Source organism: Gymnodraco acuticeps, unplaced genomic scaffold (assembly GCF_902827175.1).
Source record: "Gymnodraco acuticeps unplaced genomic scaffold, fGymAcu1.1, whole genome shotgun sequence".
In the NCBI taxonomy this organism is placed as follows: Eukaryota; Metazoa; Chordata; class Actinopteri; order Perciformes; family Bathydraconidae; genus Gymnodraco; species Gymnodraco acuticeps.
This window is the reverse complement of record NW_022990567.1, coordinates 340,124-362,545: the sequence shown is the minus strand read 5'-3', so window position 1 is coordinate 362,545 and position 22,422 is coordinate 340,124. Positions and strand designations below refer to the sequence as shown.

At 42.7% G+C, this 22,422-nt stretch overlaps 2 protein-coding genes across 2 annotated transcripts; both read left to right on the top strand.

The window, feature by feature from the left end:
• Window positions 1-1,344: 1,344 nt before the first annotated feature.
• On the top strand, window positions 1,345-6,271 carry LOC117553773 (extracellular calcium-sensing receptor-like). Its single transcript, XM_034227845.1, has 8 exons — window positions 1,345-1,523; window positions 1,946-2,240; window positions 2,326-2,615; window positions 2,861-3,156; window positions 4,312-4,517; window positions 4,635-4,856; window positions 5,169-5,292; window positions 5,370-6,271. The coding sequence occupies exons 1-8, from the start codon at window positions 1,417-1,419 to the stop codon at window positions 6,269-6,271; spliced, it is 2,442 nt and encodes an 813-aa protein (XP_034083736.1). The 5' UTR covers window positions 1,345-1,416.
• A 7,766-nt stretch (window positions 6,272-14,037) lies between these two features.
• On the top strand, window positions 14,038-20,977 carry LOC117553772 (extracellular calcium-sensing receptor-like). Its single transcript, XM_034227843.1, has 9 exons — window positions 14,038-14,079; window positions 16,567-16,670; window positions 17,124-17,418; window positions 17,505-17,794; window positions 18,039-18,334; window positions 19,020-19,225; window positions 19,344-19,565; window positions 19,876-19,999; window positions 20,076-20,977. The coding sequence occupies exons 2-9, from the start codon at window positions 16,612-16,614 to the stop codon at window positions 20,975-20,977; spliced, it is 2,394 nt and encodes a 797-aa protein (XP_034083734.1). The 5' UTR covers window positions 14,038-14,079; window positions 16,567-16,611.
• The last annotated feature ends 1,445 nt before the right edge of the window (window positions 20,978-22,422 follow it).

Sequence of the window (22,422 nt, the reverse complement as noted above, 5' to 3'; positions counted from 1 at the left end):
AGCTGTCATCAAGAAGGCCCAGCAGCGTCTGCACTTCCTGAGGGTGCTCAGGAAGAGCAACTTGGCCACTAAGCTGCTGGTGACCTTCTACTGCTATACCATCTAGAGCCTATTAACATACTGCATCACATTGTGGTATGCGGGCTGCACTGAGGCAGACAGGATGAGGCTCCAGAGAGTTGTAAAAGCAGCATAGAGGATCATCGGCTGCCCTCTCCCCTCCCTGATGGACATTTACACAAATGTACACAAAGACAGTTTTTTCCCAAGAGCCATCATTGCTCTTAACACCTGAAAGTCATACCTCTTAAACATCCTGCATGTGAAATAAATGTGACTTTATATGCATATATATCATTATTATTATTATTATTATAAATATATACCTACTATTATTACATTATAGATTTTATTTGTATACCCCTGGAAATAATTACTGCACTTTATTCCTAAGTATGTATGCTGCCTGTATTTGTTTTCTTATGTTGTGATGTTTTTTGTTTTGATGGCACCTTTTGAAAGGGAGAAGCATTTATTTATTCATTGTACATGTATAATGACATTAAACGATTATATTATATTCTATGTTGATGCTTTTGGTTACAAATCAGACTCTAAAAACAATTATTTGTCCTTGTTCAGGCCTGTTTTAGGTAAAACAACCTCTGTTAAAGGGGCAATTTATGAAAACTATAAAGGTGCTGCTGAAAAGCCTTCACTGGTTCAGAGGATCTGCACAGCACTACAAACAGCGCTGTTCTGAAACCACTAAGCAATAGTCACAAGAATCTCAGCCAAGATTTTTGCTTTAAAAAAAAAAAAATCATAAAGCTGGGGAACAATGAGCAAATAACCCCCAAAACAAGATTATTTCTAATGATCCACCCTCCTCCTTTTCTGAAAATGATATACTGATCCTCGAAAAACATAAAACATGTACAGTATTTTGGCCATTTAATGACATGTCTGGCTTGTCAGGGGAAGTTCTGCTGTGATGGCTTTAGATTAGGGTATTTGGGCATCCATCCAAACGGCATGACTTTCTCAATGATGACTATTTGAAGAAAAGTTACGAATAAAATAAATACATCTTCTCAGTGCTGGGCATGCTCTCTCTCTAATAGCAAAGTGACGTATGGTAGAAGGAAGGAAGGGCCTGAAAAACGTTATAAACCAGAGAACACACAGTACAGTTTGTCCACTTGGCGACAGTTGATGATGGAGATGTATCTTATTGGTCTGATACTGTCTATAGCTTTGTGTGAGCTGAACTCAGTTCTTGTTTTGAATAGTTTTGGGGATGGTGTGAAACAAGCGGCTGGGCTTACAGGGGATAGGACTGCTGCTGTGCTTAGCACTAATGCTTCATCTGTGACATGTAAGCTACAAGGTACCACTCGTCAACCTGCATTCTCTATGGACGGTGACTATGTCATTGGGGGTGTTTTCGCCATTCACAATTACATGCACACAGTGAAGCATAACTACACCACCATGCCCGAGCCACTAAGCTGCACAGGGAGGTTAGTACAGGGAGATGTTGACTAGACTGTGGGGATATACAGTATATTGATGTGTATATTGTGAATTTGTGTTGCCATGTAGTTGTATGTAACAAAATGTGGATTTGTTTTCTCTTTCATCAAAATGTATAGTTTAACTGATTTATATACATTTCACAATTTTTAAAGAGAGATATGTGTAATTTAGGATTACATTGACCATTGAAACAATTCAGCAAAGTTATTGTGAATTTTGGATATCAAGTGTTTGGGATTTTGAAACATGTTTATTTTATGTGTATTTAATTGGTTCGCATAAAGCCTAAAGATAAGCTGTTCCTTATTATCCAGACTATATATTTTAATTGCAGTCATCTTGTAGTCTATCACGTATTATTTTAAAATCTTAAAGTTTTAACATTAACACCGATGTCTGTGTGCAGCATCGACTCCCGTGAACTGCGCTTATCACGTGCAATGGTCTTCGCCATCGAGCAGATTAACAACAGCACGGAGCTGCTTCCGGGCATCAAGCTTGGTTATGAGATCTATGACTCATGTGCCTCTGTGTCCGTGGCGGTGCATGTTGCATTTCAGCTTTCAGGGGGACTGGACCCGGTGTTTAACACCGGCGACAAATGCTCAAAGTCTGGTATGGTGATGGCCGTCGTTGGTGAGTCTGGGTCCACGCCTTCTATCAGTATGTCGCGCATCATCGGGCCCTTCAACATACCTCAAGTAAATATTAAGAATGTATTGCAAACTGTTTGAGTCCATTACTTGTTTTGCCTCTGTCCCGTTAAATAACTGTTGTTTTCTTTAGGTGAGCCACTTTGCCACGTGTGCATGCCTGTCTGATAAGCAGCAGTACCCGAGTTTCTTCAGAACAATCCCGAGTGATCAATTCCAGGCTGACGCGCTGGCCAAGCTGGTAAAACACTTTGGCTGGACTTGGATAGGTGCTGTCCGGGCGGATTCGGACTATGGCAACAATGGCATGGCGTCTTTCCTGCATGCAGCACGTAAAGAGGGGATCTGTGTGGAATACTCCGAGTCTTTCTATCGGACCCACCCACGTAGCCGGATCCAGAGAGTAGCTGATGTTATCCGCAGGTTTCTATATCACTGATTCTCCTTTAGTTCACTGTGGTGACACTGACCTTCTGCACAGAAAAAACAAAACAAGTTCTATGAGTGATGGAACATGTTTTTATTACAACAGGAAATGTGCCAATATATCTGTTGCTCATCTCTTATGTTTTGTTTTTCTTCATACTTATGACTTACATTGTTATAAAAGACAATATTAATCATATAATATAACTATTGTTTTTATGTGTCATTGAACGTCCCTCCAGGTCAACGGCTAAGGTTGTTGTGGCATTTATTTCCCCTGGAGATATGAAGATTTTGCTGGAGGAGCTGTCACGCAAGCCTTCTCCACCTCGCCAGTGGATAGGTAGTGAGGCCTGGGTAACCGACCGAGACATGCTGAGGTTCAGCTTCCTTGCTGGAGCCATCGGATTTGGCATTGAAAAATCTGTCATCCCAGGTCTGAGGGACTTCCTGCTGGATCTCTCTCCCTCTAAAGTGTCTGACTCCCCATTGCTTACCATGTTCTGGGAGGAAGCATTCAACTGCAGGCTGGTAAAAAGTGAGAAAGTTGTGCCAATATTAAACATACATGAAAACTCACGGTAGTGTCTTGATTGTGTTAGTTTTTTTTATTTTCTGTCTAAGTGTAGCTCCCTGAATGTATCAGCCTGTTAAAGACCAAACCCCAGATTTTGACTGAAAGGGAAATCTAATATTTGTAATGAAATACATGAGGCGGACATAAGGTGCATCTCAGTGATTGATCTCGCAATGTGATGTTCAGGTCATGTTTATTAACAATGCTTTCTAATATATTGTAAATAACATACATGTACATTATTCTACTTAGGCTATTATGCAGTGATTCTAGTATATTTGTTTAGATGAAAGCTATTTATTCCTCAATGCACAACAATTTAGGGAAAGTCTCCCTTCAAAAATGGTCATAAAATAAATGCTGAAAAAAAAATCACGCTCTAGAATATTTGTATTCAAAACATATAGTGCAGAGTCAAAATATATATAAAATATATATATACATAAATTGTGAAATACATTTGTTGACAGGTTACAGTTATTGTAAAATAAAGAAGATGAACTGTAAAAAGGAATGTAGTAAATGTATGCTTTATGAGAAGTAATATATACACGGTATTACATTACATTACATGTTACTTGTTAGACGCTTTTATCCAAAGCGAATTACATACGGTATGTGTACATACATAATGTAGGTGAGCTAAAGAGTAAGTACAATTATTTAAATGTAGTGGGACAGTATCAAAATCATGACTTCAAGAGTTCAGCAGTCTTATTGTGTGTTGAATCAAGCCTGTTAGTGTGTTACCAGACAGCAGTGGGCAGAATGTGTATTTCTAATGTGATAAGGGTTTCTGATGATCCTGTACTGCTGGTTCTAGTGTCCATCATGCATCATTATAACAGGGCAAGTCAGTATTAAATTAAAATAGGAAATATTTTGCCTTATATAATTGTAAGTATTTGTCTGATGACTGATTTGTGTAAATATGAGCTGCTAGAATAAACTAATAACGTAAAAAACAGATGGACATGTCCGCAAAACAGCGATTTGAAATGTGATGTAAATCCTGCAATGCATGTTTGGCAGGTTGAATAACACAATACACACATAAGTATGAATGAATGTAATCGTCATGGCTAAAAACACCTCCCTCTGTCTCTGTGTTTTTAGGTGAAGCCACAGACAGGAGTGTGTGTGATGGAACTGAAGATATAAAGACGCTCCAGAGCTCATACACTGACACATCTCAACTTCGAATCACTAACATGGCGTACAAGGCTGTCTATGCAATAGCGCATGCCATTCATAACGCAGTGTGTCAGAAAACTGATTCTACTACACAGTGTGTTAGGTTCACTAAGCTAGAGGCCAAAGAGGTCAGTACAAATAATGATGTTATTTTAAGCTGCACATCTATGTTATCAAATGAATGCTCATTTTATTTTAAATGATCTCTTTTTCCCCTTCACTGTCTTCCTTTACTTCATCCCTAGGTTCTTAATCAGCTGAAAAAAGTAAATTTTTCCCAAAATGGTTATGATGTGTCATTTGATGCCAACGGGGATCCTGTGGCCACATATGAGCTGGTAAACTGGCAAAGAAATGAGAGTGGCAGCATTGAGTTGGTGACTGTAGGGAAATACGATTCATCACTGCCGGTGGGCCAGGAGTTCCTTATCAACAGGAACCTCACCTGGGTGGAGGGTGGCACACAGGTGAGGAGCCCCAAAGCAATAGTTTAACATGCTACATTTTCATATCATCTCAAAGGGTATGATGTCTCATACCTCGGTACCTCATTAGAATTCCAAAGTTACGAATAATGAGAGAGTATTATTAACATGACATTTACGTTTTATTGTTTAAAATACATGTTTACTTACTTTTTTTGTTTTTTTTAACTAAAGAGAAATGTAAAAGACACAAAGAAAAACATTGTGAAGAAAAAAACATGAATCTATCCTTTTATAATTTTAGTTTCAGAGCACACCTGTCGACATGTGAGTTAATTTGTATATATGTGACAGGTGCCTGTGTCAGTGTGCACTGACAGCTGTCCTTCAGGAACTCGTAAAGTGCTTCAGAAAGGAAAACCCATCTGCTGTTATGACTGTACACCGTGTCCCGAGGGAGAGATTAGCAATGCTACAGGTAGTTGTTTTTCTAATGTATGTTTACAACAGAAAGTATAAATTCTAACTGCTTAAAGCTCTTTTCCTTTTTTTCAGATTCCTTTGATTGTTTCCCTTGCCCCAAGGAATTCTGGCCTAATGCAGAGAGAGATACATGTCTTCCCAAACCTGTAGAGTTTCTTTCCTTCAACGAGCCCCTTGGAATCGTCTTGGCTGCTTTTTCAATCGGTGGTGCCTGTCTCACCATTATAACAGCGGCTGTGTTCTATCGTCACAGGAGCTCACCAATTGTCAGGGCCAACAACTCTGAGCTGAGCTTCTTGCTGCTCTTCTCCCTGACTCTATGTTTCTTATGTTCATTAACGTTCATTGGAGCACCCTCGGAGTGGTCCTGCATGCTGCGCCACACAGCGTTTGGGATCACATTCGTCCTCTGCATGTCTTGTGTTCTTGGAAAAACTATAGTAGTTCTGACGGCCTTCAAAGCTACACTACCAGGTAGTAATTTGATGAAATGGTTTGGGCCTTCACAGCAAAGATTGACTGTAGTGTCTTTCACGTTTATTCAAGTTTTGATATGTACTATTTGGTTAGTTCTTAGTCCCCCCTTTCCAATGAAAAACCTCACGACATACAAGGAGAGAATCATCCTGGAATGTGCATTAGGATCAGCTTTGGGGTTCTGGGCTGTACTTGGGTATATAGGCTTACTGGCTGTCTTTTGCTTTGTGTTAGCTGTCCTAGCTCGGAAACTACCTAATAACTTTAATGAAGCCAAGCTTATCACATTCAGCATGTTGATATTCTGTGCAGTCTGGATCACATTTATCCCAGCATATGTCAGCTCTCCTGGGAAATATACTGTGGCTGTGGAGATATTTGCCATTCTGGCCTCCAGTTTTGGACTAATTACGTGTATATTCGCTCCAAAATGTTTTATTATTTTGTTTAAGCCAGAGAAAAACACCAAGAAACATTTAATGAGCAGGGGTTTGTAAAAAAAATAGATGGCTTTATAAAGCTTATACTGTGCACATTGAAATATGCTTTCCTTGTTGATTTAAATATTCATATTGGAGTTTCTTTTATGCTCAATATTTTACTAATTGTTATGTAATTTTGTGAATTTACTAATAATACCCTATTTTATAACACATTTTTATCAGTTACTGAAAATATCAAATAAAGTGAATAAATAAAGTCAACATTCAGACCGTGTGCGGTACTTGATTAACTGTCAGGGTTTTGCGAAGCAGGCAGGACCCAAATGCAGATTTCACAGAAAATACCTTTATTTCAAGGTTAAATAGTAACAAACAGAACTCATCCCCGTGAACACAGTCAAAGACAAACAAGCATCTCACAAAGAATAACAGAAAAAGACTAACCTAAATACACACAGGACTAATCAAAGAAACAAGAGACATGGGGAGTGCTTAAGTCCGGGGGCCCGGGGACTCACGGTGTGCAAGGTTATGGAAGTGCGCATGTGAGGGAGACATGCTGGAGCTCATTAGTCCGTCTTTTGGGGCTCTGTGAGCCGCCACAGAGAGGTGGTTTTCCCGGTCTCTTTCCTGGAGGTGTGAAATAACCTAAGTGCCCAAGTTATGGAGGCATGCTGGAGATCATTAGTCCGTCCTTTGATGCACTATTCCCCGCCTTTCAAACACTTTTCCTGGGTTTTAGCCTGTCATTCTGCACGATATCATTTAACATTGACCCTATCCTGAAAATGTACATATTCTGTGCATTTCCCGACCATTTAAACATTATTTCTGGCTTGTAAAGTACAGTGATGAGCCCTGGTAGTATCAGACTATTTCAAACAACTTTTCCCCGCATTGACTTATTCCTGAAAAAAGTGAAATGTTGTACTTTCACACACGTGTCTTCGCTTCAACCTCAACAAACTCTCTCCTCTACCATCTGTATGAGGCACTATTTTCAGATACTTTTTGTTCATTTTCACCCCTTTTTCCCTGGTTCTCAAAAAAATTACTCAGACAAATTTAGACTCTGGAGGAATGTAAGGGGAGTTGACAGGGGACTCTACCTGCATTATGAGGCACTATTTTCGGACACTTTTTTACATTTTCTGCACAGCCTGCTATCTGGGTTCACGGGTTCACTCTGCCTCCATTTACACCACTTTTCCCAACGTTTCAAACCCTTTTCCTGGGTAAAATTAGGTCTGTCACTTTGGGTAAACGCACCACTCTCGGACGTCTCCCGAGAGTGGACGTCAGTTGCCTCTAAATAGGGTTAGGATCTGGTGGCAGCGGGACCTCTGACTGAACAGGGCACGGAGTTGGCAGGACTCCCAGCGGAACCCCCAACGAAACAGGACAAGGAGTTGGCAGGACCCCCGGCTAGACAGGTGACGGCGGGACCCCCAACGGAACAGGACACAGAGTTGGCAGGACCCCCAGCGGAACCCACCACGGACCAGGACATGGGGTTGGCAGGACCCCCGACAAAACAGGTGTCGGCTGTGTTAAGAATGTCACGAGGCTCAGGACCCAAATGCACAACACCAGAAACAGATTAGAATTAACAAGGTCTTTTAATTAAGGTCAAATACAAAACGCTCACTTGGAGGATCAAAAACTCTAAACCAAAAAACATCTACATGACTATCAAAAATATACTTCACACGATCAAGGGATGACTGGCAGGCTTGACGAGACAAGACGAACTGACACAAGACAAAGGGAGACGCAGACTATATATACACACTAGGTAAGGGGACACAGGTGGCAACAATTAAGGGAGGGGCTGACAATCACACTGGTGGGAAAAACACACCAGGGCAGGAATGCTCTGAAACGAGAGGGAAAGGTTACTACAAATAAAACAGGAAATCACAAGACAAGGCAAAAGACAAAAGGACTGAACTAAATAAATTAACTTAACACAACTGTCTAGACACCACAGTACCCCCTCCTTTACGGACGGCTCCGGACGGCCCAGCGAGTTCAGGATGGCTTTTGTAAAAATCCTTTATCAGGTTCTGGTCCACGATGAAGCTAGACGGGATCCATTCCCGCTCTTCCGGTCCATAACCCTCCCAGTCCACTAAAAACTGCTGACCCCTTCCTCGTTTTCTGACCTTCAGCAGACGCTTGACAGTGTAGACCAGACCTCCATCAATGAGCCTGGGAGGAGGGGGGGGGGCTTGGAAGCGGGAACCATTTTGCTTTCCTTGACCGGCTTGAGTTTGCTTACGTGGAATGTTGGATGGACTCTGAGTGATCTAGGCAGGCGCAAACGAACAGACACAGGGTTAATACACTTTTCCACAGTGAATGGGCCTACAAATCTTGGTGCCAGCTTCCTAGAGACTACGTTCAGGGGCAAGTCTCTGGTGGATAGCCACACTTTCTGACCCGGTCTGTACACAGGTGCAGGACGGCGATGCCGATCAGCCGCTTTTTTCATGCGGGCCGAAGTCCTAAGGAGGACCCGACGTGCTGAAGCCCAAATGCCATGACAGCGCCTGACCAGTGCGTGTGCCGAGGGAACCATGACTTCTTTCTCTGTCTCTGAGAACATGGGAGGTTGGTAACCGTAGACGCACTGGAACGGGGTCAATCCGGTGGCAGAGGTAGGCAATGAGTTGTGGGCGTATTCTACCCACGTGAGGTGTTTACTCCAAGAAGCTGGGTTTTGGGACACCAGGCACCGGAGGCAGGTTTCCAGTTCTTGATTCAGTCTCTCCGTTTGTCCATTTGATTGGGGATGGTAACCGGAAGAGAGGCTGACAGAGGCCCCGATGAGGCTGCAAAACTCCCTCCAGAAACGGGAGACAAACTGAGGACCCCGGTCTGACACGATGTCCTTGGGAAAACCGTGGAGACGACAAACATGGTGCAACAACACTTCAGCCGTTTCTTTGGCCGATGGCAGTTTAGGCAAAGCAATAAAATGTGTCATTTTAGAGAATCTATCCACCACCGTGAGGACGGTGGTGTTACCTTTGGATTCTGGCAGTCCGGTGACAAAATCCACTGAGATGTCGGACCAGGGCCGACTGGGGATAGGCAGCGGCCTGAGCAGACCCATCTGGGGCCTGGAAGAGGTCTTATTCCTGGCGCAGATGGTGCAGGCGGCCACATACTCCTTGACATCCTTCTCCATAGATGTCCACCAGAACCGTTGCTTGATGACGTACATGGTTTTTTTTACCCCAGGATGGCAGGTGAGCAGCGAGGTGTGAGCCCATTGAATGACCTTAGGACGCACAGTTTGAGGAACAAACAACCTATTTGGGGGGCAACCCCTAGGTGTCGGGCTCTCACCGTTAGCTCGTTTCACCTCTGTTTCTATTGGCCAAGTTACCGCTCCAACCACACAGTTTAGTGGAAGGATGAGCTTTGGTTCCTTTGCCGAGGGTTCAGGATCAAAAACACGAGAGAGTGCATCTGGCTCGACATTTTGTGAACCGGGTCTAAATGACAAGGAAAAGTTAAAACGAGTGAAGAACAAAGCCCATCTTGCCTGACGTGAGTTCAGTCTCTTAGCTTTTCGGATGTACTCAAGATTTTTATGATCCGTCCAGACTATGAATGGTTGCTCTGACCCCTCCAGAAAGTGTCTCCATTCCTCAAGCGCTGTTTTGACTGCCAAAAGTTCTCTGTTGCCTACATCATAGTTGCGTTCAGCAGGTGTTAACTTACGTGACAGAAAAGCACATGGGTGAAGTTTGCTGTCCTTGGCTGAACGTTGTGACAACACAGCCCCAACTCCATCATTGGAAGCATCCACCTCCACCACAAACTGCCGTAGTGAATCAGGAGTGATGAGAACAGGAGCAGAGGTAAACCGTCTTTTCAATTCCTGGAAAGCTTTGTCGGCCTGTAGAGTCCACAAAAACTGAACATGGGTTGAGGTGAGTGAGTGGAGAGGTGCAGCTATGGAGCTAAAATGTCTTATGAAACGTCTGTAGAAGTTAGCAAAACCGAGAAATTGCTGTACCTTCTTCCTGTTGGTGGGTGTGGGCCAATTTGCGACAGCACTGACCTTGCTTGGATCCATCTTGACCTGGTCCGGAGCAATGATGAAGCCCAGGAATGAGACAGTGGTCTTGTGAAATTCACATTTCTCCGCCTTCACGAATAGTTGGTTTTCCAGAAGGCCTTGGAGGACCTGGCGGACATGCTGAACATGGGACTCTTCATCAGGAGAGAATATCAATATATCATCCAGGTAGACAAACACAAAATGATTCAAATATTGTCTGAGCACGTCATTCACAAGAGCCTGAAATACAGCAGGAGCATTAGTTAGCCCAAATGGCATTACTAAGTATTCATAGTGGCCACTGGGGGTATTGAATCCAGTCTTCCATTCGTCCCCCTCCCTTATCCTGACCAAGTGATAGGCATTCCTCAAGTCAAGTTTAGTGAAGATCTTAGCTCCTTTTAACAGTTCAAAAGCAGTGGAAATGAGGGGGAGAGGGTACCTGTTTTTTACCGTTATATCATTCAGGGGAGAGTAGTCTATGCAGGGTCGGAGGGATCCGTCTTTTTTACCCACGAAGAAAAATCCGGCGCCAGCAGGAGATGACGATGGACGAATGAGGCCCGCCTTCAGAGATGAGTCAATGTAATCTGTCATAGATTGTCTTTCAGGACCAGAAATTGAGTATAGACGTCCCTTGGGAATGGGGGCACCCGGTAGTAAGTCAATTGCACAGTCATAAGGTCGATGAGGAGGCAACGTAGAGGCCCGAGTCTTACTGAAAACCTCCCTCAGGTTGTGGTAACAGGAGGGAACATTGGGCAGGTCTGGTAAGTCAGAGGCATGGTCATGAGTTACTTCCTTCGTCTCCACCTCACTACCTGAAGTAACCCTTCCTACAGACAGCCCTTCAACTTCTCCTGGTGAAACCAAACATGTATGATTACATTCTCTTCCCCAACCCTTCACCCTACCAGAACGCCAGTCAATGTGAGGGTTATGTCTTTTCAACCATGGGAAGCCTAAAATCATAGGGTGTTGTGAGGAGTCGAATAAATGGAATGTCATGAATTCTGTGTGGTTGTGATTTATGATAACCTGGACGGGTTCTGTGTGGTGAGTGACTTGAAACAATAATCTTCCATCAAGGGCACTGGCATTTAAAGGTTGAGCTAAGGGCATGGTGACAATGTTCAAGCTTTTGGCAAAATTCCAGTCCATAAAACTTTCGTCTGCTCCTGAATCAATGAGAACATTCTGTGTTAAGGTTTTCTTACCTAATTTTACTTGTATAGGAGTCAGCGTACGAGGAGAGTAGTCAGAAGTTAGTCGGCTCACCAGCGCCCTCCTCTTGCCTGGGGAGCCCCGTCTTTTAGTGAGCAAGCGGCCATCAGGTGTCCACGATGCCCGCAGTAGAAACACAGGCCCTGGTGGAGGCGCCGTTCCCGCTCCTCCAGTGAAAGTCTTGCTCGGCCAAGTTGCATGGGTTCCTCTGATGTGGTGGATGGCGTTGTCAAAGGAGGCTTGATCCAGACCCCTGGAAACGAATCCTCCCTCATCCGGATGCCACGAGGAGGCCCCCTGGAGCTTGGTGAACGAACTGCAGGATGTTCTCTTTCTTTTTGTCTATCCCAGAGCCTATTATCTATTCGTATAGCCAGAGCAATCACAGAGTCTAAATCTTCTGGAAGATCTAATGGGACTAAGTGATCTTTGACAAGGCCTGAAAGTCCATTTACAAAGGCGTCCAGCAAGGCCAGATCATTCCAGCCACTGTCTGCTGCTATTGTCCTAAACTCTATGGCATAATCAGACACTCTTTGATTTCTTTGCTTGAGTTGAACTAGAGCTTTAGCCGCTTCTCTCCCTGGCGCTGTACGATCAAAAATCTTTTTAAGGGAATCAGTAAACAGTCCGAGTGATCTGCAAAGGGGAGAGTCTCTAGCCCATTCTGCTGTAGCCCACGCTGCTGCTCTACCAGTCAAGTGTGTTATCATGAAAGCTATTCTAGACTGGTCTGTTGGAAAAGCAGAAGGCTGATGTTGATAATGCAGGTCGCATTGGACTAAAAAAGGACGACAGTCACCTGAGTCACCGGAGAATTTCTCTGGAGATGCGAGACGAGAACATGAAGAAGAAGTAGGTCCTTGGATCACAGCCTCAGGCAGGGGTGCAGCCGCGGAAACAGTTTGAGATCCAGCTTCCAGGTGGGCAAGGACACGAACAAGCTGATCTGCCAGGTGGTTTACTTGGCTGTTCACAGATGTTTGGAAGCTTTCTTGACGACCACTCAATTCTCTCACTCCCTGGTCAATTGATTTCAGCTGATCGTCATGCTGAGACAAAAGCGTGCCTTGTGAGCGCAGAGCTGCTCTGAACCTGTCTGGGTCGGCTGGGTCCATTCTTTGGTCAGTTCGTACTGTTAAGAATGTCACAAGGCTCAGGACCCAAATGCACAACACCAGAAACAGATTAGAATTAACAAGGTCTTTTAATTAAGGTCAAATACAAAACGCTCACTTGGAGGATCAAAAACTCTAAACCAAAAAACATCTACATGACTATCAAAAATATACTTCACACGATCAAGGGATGACTGGCAGGCTTGACGAGACAAGACGAACTGACACAAGACAAAGGGAGACGCAGACTATATATACACACTAGGTAAGGGGACACAGGTGGCAACAATTAAGGGAGGGGCTGACAATCACACTGGTGGGAAAAACACACCAGGGCAGGAATGCTCTGAAACGAGAGGGAAAGGTTACTACAAAATAAAACAGGAAATCACAAGACAAGGCAAAAGACAAAAGGACTGAACTAAATAAATTAACTTAACACAACTGTCTAGACACCACAGGCTGGACCCACAACGGAACAGGACATGGGGTTGGCAGGACCCCCGGCAGAACAGTAGTCGGCGGGACCCCCAACAGGACAGGACACAGAGTTGTTAGGACCCTCAGTGGAACCCCCAACGAGGCAGGACAAGGAGTTGGCAGGACACCCGGCAAGACAGGTGACGGCGGGATCCCCAACGGAACAGGACACAGAGTTGGCAGGACCCCCAGCGTAACCCCCAGCGTAACCCCCAGCGTAACCCCCAACGGACCAGGACATTGGGTTGGCAGGACCCCCGGCAGAACAGTAGTCGGCGGGACCCCTAACGGGACAGGACACGGAGTTGGCAGGACCCTCAGCGGAACCCTCAACTAAACAGGACAAGGAGTTGGCAGGACCTCCGGCAAGACAGGTGACGACGGGACCCCCAATGGAACAGGACACAGAGTTAGAACTTGAGAAGGGACTAGAGAAGGGAAATGAGAAGGGATTTGAGAAGGGACTTGAGAGGGGACTTGAGAGGGGACTTGAGAAGGGACTTGAGAGGGGATTTGAGAAGGGACTAGAGAAGAGACTATAGAAGGGACTAGAGAAGAGACTTGAATAGGGACTTGAGTTGGGACTAGAGAAGGGACTTGAGATGGGACTTGAGATGGGACTGGAGAAGGGACTGGAGAAGGGACTGGAGAAGGGACTGGAGATGGGACCGGAGGACGGACTAGAGTAGGGACTAGAGGAGGGACCATGGCTGCTGGGGCCGGAACCAGGGCCTGAACCATGTCTTTTGGGCCGGGACCATTGCTGCTGGGGCTGGTACTGGAGCTGGAACCATGGCTGCTGGGGCCTGTACTGGAGCCCAAAGCATGGCTTCTGGGGCTCTGGCTTCTAGCCTGGACTTGCGACTCCTTCTCTTAGGAGCCTTTTGGAGGCTCCGTGGACTTCCAAAAGCCAGACGAGTACCCGAGAACGGATCCTGGATAGGAGCAGGAAATGGGGAAGAAACAGGGGCTACCTCCAGACAGAACACACCGAGACGTATGGTGTCAGGTTGGGAATTGGGAGGCAGGGGGCTAGCATGCCTGGGGCTAGCAGGCCGGGAATCACATGTCGGGAGCAAGTCCATAGTCTAGCCAGGTAAGAACTTCACTAAACATGGCTTCTCTATTGCCATCTGTTGCGCCTCTGCCAGAGCAGCCTCTTTCTGCTGAACACTGGACGCTCCCCTCCACCTACCATAGCAGAAAGCCAATGAATGGGTAAAACTATGTAACTCCACCTCAAATGGATCATCTGCTGGGTTCATCTTTGGTGAGATCCTTCTGTCAGGGTAGAGCGAAGCAGGCAGGACCCAAACGCAGATTTCACAGAAAATACCTTTATTTCAAGGTTAAATAGTAACAAACAGAACTCTTCCCCGTGAACACAGTCAAAGACAAACAAGGATCTCACAAAGACTAACAGGAAAAAACTAACCTAAATGCACACAGGACTAATCAAATAAACAAGAGACAGGTGAGGAGGGAGGAGAAAACACAGGGGCACAAGGTGAACACAATCAGGAAATCAAAGACAGATCTAGACAAGACAAAACACAACACAGACAGATCGTGACATTAACATTTCCAAAAAAAAATTAAATACTGTATAGTCGTAAGAAAAGCTGGCTGAATTGCTATAACATTATTGCCATTATTTTGAATATTCTTATTATTATATTTAAAATATAACCATTTTCAAAGATTACATATTTTGGGACACAGCATACCAACTGAAACATATACAATGCTCAGCTGTGAATCAAGCATACGCACCATTATAACATGCACATTAGCTTTACAATATGATGTAGCTACCAGTAAGTGTTGGGTCTCAGTTTGTTTGGTCTAAAATACATCTGATGTTTCTGAATCATCAGTCTTAAAAGGCAACAATTAAAAATAAAATGCAATTATTCAAATGGGATTTCATTAAGTACATTTTGTATCATCCTATAATGTAAATTCTCAAAAGTAACCTGGAATTGTTCCAGTCTTAGTAATAGACACTTAAAAACCTTTGAATACTATTGTTTGAAATGAATTTAATAATTAATCACATTATTAATAGTCAATCTCCAAACACATTTCACACGAGCCGTCCGTAGTCTTCACCTATGCAATTGTTTTTGTTGTGATTGGTTAAACCAAATATGTATGGGCCTTTATAGGGTCAGTATGTAGACTACAATTTGTCCTTGCCGGAGGTCCTGCCTGGCTGCTTATTTGTTCCTTATTTAGCCTGGTTTTTCCAGTTGTTTTGAATGTTCCCAAAAGTGTGATGGGAAGTAAAGAACTATATTAAGAGAGAGGTGTGTTGAAAGAAGAAGAGACTGTAACAGTGTAACATAGAAACAAAGGAGTTTGGGAATACAGTAGATAAAGTGAGAGGTGTTGTATCTATCTTACCTCAGTGTGTGAAACTGGCGGACAGTGAGCCTTTGGCCCTGCAGTCGGGAGGGGATGTTGTGAATCTCCATTCCTGTTCCCTCTGCATTTTGTGGCTCCTAAGCCGCAGAACAGCTATCTCGGCAAACCCCAGCTCACACCTAGTGGGTAAGTGTGAGGATACTGATGCTATCTTATACAAGCCCCTGTTGATGCTTTTGGTTACAAATCAGACTCTAAAAACAATTATTTGTCCATGTTTAGGCCTGTTTTAGGTAAAACAACCTCTGTTAAAGGGGCAACTTATGAAAACTATAAAGGTGCTGCTGAAAAGCCTTCACTGGTTCAGAGGATCAGCACAGCACAACAAACAGCGTTGTTCTAAAACCACAAAGCAATAGTCACAAGAATCTCAGCCAAGATCTTTGCTTTAAAAAAACAAAACCATAAAGCTTAAAAAGATGGGGAACAATGAGCAAATAACCCCCAAAACAAGATTATTTCTAATCATCCACCCACCTCCTTTTCTGAAAATCATATACTGATCCTAGAAAAACATAAAACAGGTAAAGCATATTGGCCATTTAAGGACTTGTCTGGCTTGTCAGGGCAAGTTCTGCTGTGATGGGTTTAGATTAGGGTATTTGGGCATCCATCCAAACAGCATGACTTTCTCAATGATGATTATTTGAAGAAAAGTTACATATAAAATATAGAATAAAATAAATACATCTTCTCAGTGCTGGGCATGGGCATGCTCTCTCTCTAATCGCAAAGTGACGTATGGTAGAAGGAGGGAAGCATCTGAAAAACATTATAAACCAGTGAGAACACAGTACAGTTTGCCCACATGGCGACAGTTGATGATGGAGATGTCTCTTATTGGTCTGATACTGTCTATAGCTTTGTGTGAGCTGAAGTCAGTTCATGTTCTGAATAGTTTTGGGGATGGTGTGAAACAAGCGGCTGGGCTTACAGGGGATAGGACTGCTGCTGTGCTTAGCACTAATGCTTCATCTGTGACATGTAAGCTACAAGGTACCACTCGTCAACCTGCATTCTCTATGGACGGTGACTATGTCATTGGGGGTGTTTTCTCCTTTCACTATTACATGCACACTGTGAAGCATAACTACACCACCATGCCTAAGCCACTAAGCTGCGCAGGGAGGTTAGTACAGGGAGATTTTGGCTAGAATGTGGGCATATACAGTATATTGATGTGTATATTGTGAATTTGTGTTGCAATGTACTGTGTTGTATGTACAAACTCTAAAAATAATAATCATTTATAAATCTTTTAGTTTCTTACATAATGTGGATTTATTTTTTCAATTACATAAAAGGCAAAAGTTTAACTGATATATACTTAACCATTTGTTGAATGGAGATATGTGAAACTTATGATGTATTGGACCATTGCATCAATTCATCAAAGTTATTGTGAATATTGGATATATAATCAAGTGTTTGGGTTTTTGACGGATGACATTCCCATAAAGCCTACAGAGATGCTATTTGTTATTATCCAGACCATATATTTGAATTTCAGTCATCTTGTAGTCTATCACGTATTATTTTAAAATCTTAAAGTTTTAATATTAACACCGATGTCTGTGTGCAGCATCAACACCCGTGGACTGCGCTTCTCACGTGCAATGGTCTTCGCCATCGAGCAGATTAACAACAGCACGGAGCTGCTTCCGGGCATCAAGCTTGGTTATGAGATCTATGACTCATGTTCCTCGGTGTCCGTGGCGGTGAATGTTGCATTTCAGCTTTCAGGGGGACTGGACCCGGTGTTTAACACCGGCGACAAATGCTCGCAGTCTGGTATGGTGATGGGCGTCGTTGGTGCGTCTGGGTCCACGCGTTCCATCAGTATGTCGCACATCATCGGGCCCTTCAACATACCTCAAGTAAATATTAAGAATTTATTGCAAACTGTGTTTGAGTCCATTACTTTTTTGCCTCTGTCCCGTTAAATAACTGTTGTTTTCTTTAGGTGAGCTACTTTGCCACGTGTGCATGCCTGTCTGATAAGCAGCAGTACCCGAGTTTCTTCAGAACAATCCCGAGTGATCAATTCCAGGCTGACGCGCTGGCCAAGCTGGTAAAGCACTTTGGCTGGACTTGGATAGGTGCTGTCCGGGCGGATTCGGACTATGGCAACAATGGCATGGCCTCTTTCCTGCATGCAGCACGTAAAGAGGGGATCTGTGTGGAATACTCCGAGTCTTTCTATCGGACCCACCCACGTAGCCGGATCCAGAGAGTAGCTGATGTTATCCGCAGGTTTCTATATCACTGATTCTCCTTTAGTTCCCTTTGCTGATACTGACCTTCTGCAAGGAAAAATCAAAACAAGTTATTTAAGTGATGGAACATGTTTTTATTACAACAGGAAATATGCCAGTATACCTGTTTATCATCTCTCATGTTTTGTTTGTCTTCATGCTTATGACAATATTGTTATAAAAGACAATATTAGTCTTATATTATAACTATTATTTGTATATGTCATTGAACGTCCCTCCAGGTCAACGGCTAAGGTTGTTGTGGCATTTATTTCCACTGCTGATATGAAGATTTTGCTGGAGGAGCTGTCACGCAAGCCTTCTCCACCTCGCCAGTGGATAGGTAGTGAGGCCTGGGTAACCGACCCAGACATGCTGAGGTTCAGCTTCTGTGCTGGAGCCATCGGATTTGGCATTGAAAAATCTGTCATCCCAGGTCTGAGGGACTTCCTGCTGGATCTCTCTCCCTCTAAAGTGGCTGACTCCCCATTGCTTACCATGTTCTGGGAGGAAGCATTCAACTGCAGGCTGGTAAAAAGTGAGAAAAGTTTTGCCAATATTAAACATACATGACACTCATGGTAGTATTTGATTGTGTTCGTTTTTTTATTTTCTGTCTAAGTGTAGCTCCTTGAATTTAGCAGCCTGTTAAAGACCAAACCCCAGATTTTGACTGAAAGGGAAATCTAATATTTGTAATGAAATACAAAGCGACTTACATACGGTATATGTACATACATAATGTTGGTGAGTTAAAGAGTAAGTACAAGTATTTCAATGTAGAGGGACAGTATCAAAATTATGAGTTCAAGAGTTCAGCAGTCTTATTGTTTGTTGAATCAAGCTGTGTAGGCCTGTTAGTACCAGACAGCAGAGGGCAGACAGTTTATTTCTAGTGTGATAAGGGTTTGTGATGATCCTTTACTGCTGGTTCTAGTGTCCATCATGCATCATTATAACAGGGCAAGTCATTATTAAATAAAAGGAATACATATTTTGCCTTATACAATAAGTATTTGTCTGATGACTGATTTGTGTAAATATGAGCTGCTAAAATAAACTAATAATGTAAAAAACAGACATGTCCGCAAAACAGTGATTTGAAATGTGATGTAAATCCTGCAATGCTTGTTTGGCAGGTTAAATAACACAATACAAACATAAGAATTAATTAATGCAATCATCATGGCTAAAAACAACTCCCTCTGTCTCTGTGTTTTTAGGTGAAGCCACAGACAGGAGTGTGTGTGATGGAACTGAAGATATAAAGACGCTCCAGAGCTCATACACTGACACATCTCAACTTCGAATCACTAACATGGCGTACAAGGCTGTCTATGCAATAGCGCATGCCATTCATAACGCAGTTTGTCAGAAAACTGATTCTACTACACAGTGTGATAAGTTCACTAAGCTAGAGGCCAAAGAGGTCAGTACAAATAATGATGTTCTTTTAAGCTGCAAGTCTATGTTATCAAATGAATGCTCATTTTATTTTTAAATGATCTCTTTATCCCCTTCACTGTCTTCATTTACTTCATCCCTAGGTTCTTAATCAGCTGAAAAAAGTTAATTTTTCCCAAAATGGTTATGATGTGTCATTTGATGCCAACGGGGATCCTGTGGCCACATATGAGCTGGTAAACTGGCAAAGAAATGAGAGTGGCAGCATTGAGTTGGTGACTGTAGGGAAATACGATTCATCACTGCCGGTGGGCCAGGAGTTCCTTATCAACAGGAACCTCACCTGGGTGGAGGGTGGCACACAGGTGAGGAGCCCCAAAGCAATAGTTTAACATGCTACATTTTCATATCATCTCAAAGGGTATGATGTCTCATACCTCGGTACCTCATTAGAATTCCGATGTTACGAATAATGAGAGAGTATTTGTAACATGAAATGTGAAGTTGTATTGTTTAAAATACACGTTTACTTACTTAAAATAAATAAATTACAAAACAGAAATGTAAAAGACACAAAGAAAAACATTGTGAAGAAAAAAACATGAATTTATCCATTTTAGCTTCAGAGCACATGTAGACAAGCTACATGTGAGTTAATTTGTATATATGTGACAGGTGCCTGTGTCAGTGTGCACTGACAGCTGTCCTTCAGGAACTCGTAAAGTGCTTCAGAAAGGAAAACCCATCTGCTGTTATGACTGTACACCGTGTCCCGAGGGAGAGATTAGCAATGCTACAGGTATTTGTTTTTCTAATGTATGTCTACAACATAAAATATAAATTCTAACTGTTTAAAGCTGTTTTCTTTTTTTCAGATTCCTTTGATTGTTTCCCTTGCCCCAAGGAATTCTGGCCTAATGCAGAGAGAGATACATGTCTTCCCAAACCTGTAGAGTTTCTTTCCTTCAACGAGCCCCTTGGAATCGTCTTGGCTGCTTTTTCAATCGGTGGTGCCTGTCTCACCATTATAACAGCGGCTGTGTTCTATCGTCACAGGAGCTCACCAATTGTCAGGGCCAACAACTCTGAGCTGAGCTTCTTGCTGCTCTTCTCCCTGACTCTATGTTTCTTATGTTCATTAACGTTCATTGGAGCACCCTCGGAGTGGTCCTGCATGCTGCGCCACACAGCGTTTGGGATCACATTCGTCCTCTGCATGTCTTGTGTTCTTGGAAAAACTATAGTAGTTCTGACGGCCTTCAAAGCTACACTACCAGGTAGTAATTTGATGAAATGGTTTGGGCCTTCACAGCAAAGATTGACTGTAGTGTCTTTCACATTTATTCAAGTTTTGATATGTACTATTTGGTTAGTTCTTAGTCCCCCCTTTCCAATGAAAAACCTCACGACATACAAAGAGAGAATCATCCTTGAGTGTGCATTAGGATCAGCTTTGGGGTTCTGGGCTGTACTTGGGTATATAGGCTTACTGGCTGTCTTTTGCTTTGTGTTAGCTGTCCTAGCTCGGAAACTACCTAATACCTTTAATGAAGCCAAGCTTATCACATTCAGCATGTTGATATTCTGTGCAGTCTGGATCACATTTATCCCAGCATATGTCAGCTCTCCTGGGAAATTTACTGTGGCTGTGGAGATATTTGCCATTCTGGCCTCCAGTTTTGGACTAATTACGTGTATATTCGCTCCAAAATGTTTTATTATTTTGTTTAAGCCAGAGAAAAACACCAAGAAACATTTAATGAGCAGGGGTTTGTAAAAAATGTAGATGGCTTTATAAAGCTTATACTGTGCACATTCAAATATGCTTTCCTTGTTGATTTAAATATTTATATTGGAGTTTCTTTTATGCTCAATATTTTACTAATTGTAACGTCATTTTGTGAATTTACTAATAATACCCTATTTTACAATACATTTTGATCAATTACTGAAAATATCAAATAAAGTGAATAAATAAAGTCAACATTCAGACCGTGTGTGGTACTTGATAAACATTTCCAAAAAAATATTAAATACTGCATAATCGTAAGAAAAGCTGGCTGAATTGCTATAACATTATTGCCAAAGAGGAAAATACAACATCCCATAGTCCACAAATCTTTCAACAAGTTCATAATTTTTTTTGAATATTCTTATTATTATATTTGAAATATAACCATTTTCATAGATTGCATCTTTTGGGACACAGCACACCAACTGAAACACATACAATCTTCAGCTGTGAATCAGCCATAAGCATACACACCATTATAACATGAACATTACCTTTACAATATGATGTAGCTACCAGTAAGTGTTGGGTCTGGGTTTGTTTGGTCTAAAACACATCTGATGTTTCTGAATCATCTGAGTCTTAAAAGGCAACAATTAAAAATAAAATGCAATTGTTCAAATGAAATTTCATTAAGTATATTTTTTATCATCCTTTAATGTATATTCTCAAAAGTAACCTGGAATTGTTCCAGTCTTAGTAATAGACGTTTAAAAACCTTTAAATACTATTGTTTGAAATGAATTTAATAATTAATCCAACACAGTCTCAATCCCTAAACGTCCAGAAGCTACGCTTGGTCAGGGTCCTATGGCGTGCAGTTGTGACGCGCCGAGTCTCCTTCAGCTTCATAAACGGATGCAAAGAGCTTTCAACTGATTGCAATGTATTCCCATCGGCGGCGGTATTTGACGCTCAGGGAAGCACCGCATCGGTCCATGTCGGCGGCATTTAAAGGCAATGTGAGCGTCCATTCCCATTGCATAATGGAGGATTTTACACCCGGAAGTAAGTATTCTCTTTACTGTCGATTGATTTTACAGTCATATCTGCACTACTCATCAACTCAAAAACACCAGATTATCCTTGTTAATTACACAACATTGATTGGTTTAAATTGTGTACAATGCTTTTGTATTTTTCCCCTTCAATTCGGAGAAACAAATATTTTTTTGGAGTTTAGGATGGCAGAAGACACTACGTTTACCCAGAATCCTCAGCTATCATTTGGGACTACACCATGTGCTTTGCTTGACAAACCCCGTGATTAGTCCTCAAGCTCTGTGATTGGATGTTGGAGTGGCAGTGCGCAAAGTTTACACGGAGCATAGAACAGCACTTTGAAATGGCACACTAACTAAAACAGGAATCAAACGTGTCCTACCCTCCCCCCCCCCCCCTTAGGTCACAGGCTCCGCCAACAGTGCAAC